Source organism: Elephantulus edwardii, unplaced genomic scaffold, assembly GCF_000299155.1.
Source record: "Elephantulus edwardii isolate Elephantulus edwardi_28Jun2011 unplaced genomic scaffold, EleEdw1.0 scaffold00233, whole genome shotgun sequence".
Lineage (NCBI taxonomy): Eukaryota > Metazoa > Chordata > Mammalia > Macroscelidea > Macroscelididae > Elephantulus > Elephantulus edwardii.
This window is the reverse complement of record NW_006399983.1, coordinates 983,824-986,165: the sequence shown is the minus strand read 5'-3', so window position 1 is coordinate 986,165 and position 2,342 is coordinate 983,824. Positions and strand designations below refer to the sequence as shown.

The window sequence follows — 2,342 nt, the reverse complement described above, 5'->3', positions numbered from 1 at the left end:
AGCTGTGGTATAGTCACACAATGGAATACTACGCTGCATTGAAAAACAAGGAACTCATGCAATATTATTCAAAATGGGTGACCCTGGAGGACATTATGCTGAGTGAAGTATCTCAGTCACAAAAGGACAAATACTGCATGGTGCCACTGTTGTAAAACAGGACTGACCTTGGGGTTCGGAGGGAGACTGAGAAAGATGGGTTCAATAATGTATACTGCATTGAAACAGATGAGGGAGAAAACTGTTTAAAAGGGATATGTGATTAGGTATTTTTGTCATGACAGGAGTCCAGAGCGAAGGCTGCTTAGTGGAGTAGACCTGGGGGGAGGGATTGTAAAACAATGAAAAAATTTTTCTTTTACTTTCCAAGAGGGGAGTGTACTGGGGGGATTGGGGGAGGGTTGGGAGGGGAGAAAAATGCAGCAATGAATGAATGGAAATCCAAAGTCTCTGTAAATTTTCACTGAAATTAATAATAAAAATTTTTGAAAAAAACAACCAACAACTGTTGCATTGAAAATATATAAGAATTCAACAAGTACTCAGTAAATTTTTACTGAGTTCTGGAGGGAAAAAAAAAGTTTTTAGCCCAAAAATAAAAACAGTGAGTGGGCCAGTTTAGTAGAGTGGTAGGATATAAGATCAATATCCAAAAATCAGTAAGTATTTTATGCCTGCATAAAGGTAAGAAAAATGTTTCAGTAATTAAATATTACATTAATGTTCCATTCATAATTATACACTTACTACTTTAAAAAAACGCAATTGTTCAACTTAGTAGACTTGTAACAAATTAAAATATATCTTAAAATGTACGCGCAGGGCGTAGTAGCTACTTCGTATGTAGATATATATGTATATCTGTTGCGCACCTTGGGCTACATGTTTTTTATTTCTGCTCCTCGCCATCAACCCCAGAGGGAAGTATTACATTTACAAATCTGAAGCTGAGGTTCATTCTTGGTGCCAGACTCAAGACCAGAGAGAGAGAGCTCTAAAGACTGTGGTTTGAGGAGAATTTCCAATGATGGTACTGAACTGTCACACCTGAGGGGGCTGCTGACACCTGGTACCCCGAGGCCAGGGTTGCTGTCAACCGCAGGTCACGTCCTCCAAACCCAACAGCAACAGCCCCTCAGGCGACCAGCTGGACTCATTCCAGTTCCCTCTTCCCCAGGCTCCTTCCTGGTCTGTATAGGGCAGCAGGAAGAAGCCCTTTTCGTTTCCACTGGGGGCAGGGGGACAGACAACAAGCCTGGGACGCTCGGGTGTTGGGGGGGGGGGGGACAAAGGCACAGAATCACAGACTTCACAGCACTCGCTGAATATCAACACCTTAGTCTCGACATGAGCCACGTTCTGAAATGTATCCTTCAGAGTTCCCAAACGTCCAGGGGTGAGCTCCAGCCGGGTCCACTGCCGTCCGTGGACCCACCCCAGGCGATGCGATAGCGGAAAGCCCGACCTAGGCCGCCAGAACAGTCTACGTCCACTCACTGCCACGGCGGCGGCCAAGCACGTCCGGGAGCGGCTCAAACCCCACCCCCAGCAAACCCCACGACCAGAGCGGGCGGGGCGGGGCCGCCGGCATGAGGCCAAGGTCCGGATTGGCTGCCAGAGCAGGCCGCATGCATTACATCACCACGCTACACGTCAGTTGGGAATAGCAGGTTCTTGGGGTTATTTTCCCTGGCGTGAACTGTGAATTTTTAATGTCCTTTACAACTGTCTGAACCTGGCCCTGTCCTGTGACATCCTCACCATCTTCAACATAGTTGGCCACATTGTTACTGCCTTTTTCTCAATCCATCTTCTTGAAGGTTTTCCTCCCCTAAAGGAGGAAAGGATGCCGACCTCCAAAGGCCTAGCCCACTCCGAGCAACATGTCTGAAGTATGTGAGAGGAAGCTGCACCATTCTTGCTTCAAAGGAGCTCTTTTGTCACAATTGTCCAAAACATATTTGTTTATTCTTTTGGCAGTCTATGGATATTCAGTACTCTTCTCCAACATCACAAATCAGCATTAATTCTTCTGTCATCCTTGGTCATTATCCATTTTCAAAAGCATAGCAAGTAATTGAAAAGAGCAAGACTTGCATTGTTGTTGTTGTGAACCATAGAGTAGAAACCCACCCATGGCTAACCCTCGGGGCGAGTTTTCAGAGGCAACTAAGCACAAGGGAGGAGACTTTGGAGAAGCTGATTGCCTCCAGGTGCCTTCAGGATAGCAACTCAGCTTGCCACTGTTGTTGTTGTTGTTGTTGTTGTTGTTATGTGCCATCGAGTCGCTTGCGACTCATAGCGACCCTATGTACAACAGCCCTAAACTCCGCTCTGTCCTG

The 2,342-nt window shown here is 46.1% G+C and overlaps 1 protein-coding gene across 1 annotated transcript in view; it reads right to left on the bottom strand.

Moving 5' to 3' along the window:
* Nucleotides 1-1,483: 1,483 nt before the first annotated feature.
* ZNF18 (zinc finger protein 18) overlaps nucleotides 1,484-2,342 on the bottom strand; it is a 28,334-nt gene continuing 27,475 nt past the window's right edge. The window contains exon 7 of the mRNA XM_006898575.1: nucleotides 1,484-1,611. Within this exon, the coding sequence (XP_006898637.1) occupies nucleotides 1,484-1,611 (128 nt within the window). The remainder of the gene's footprint in view (nucleotides 1,612-2,342) is intronic.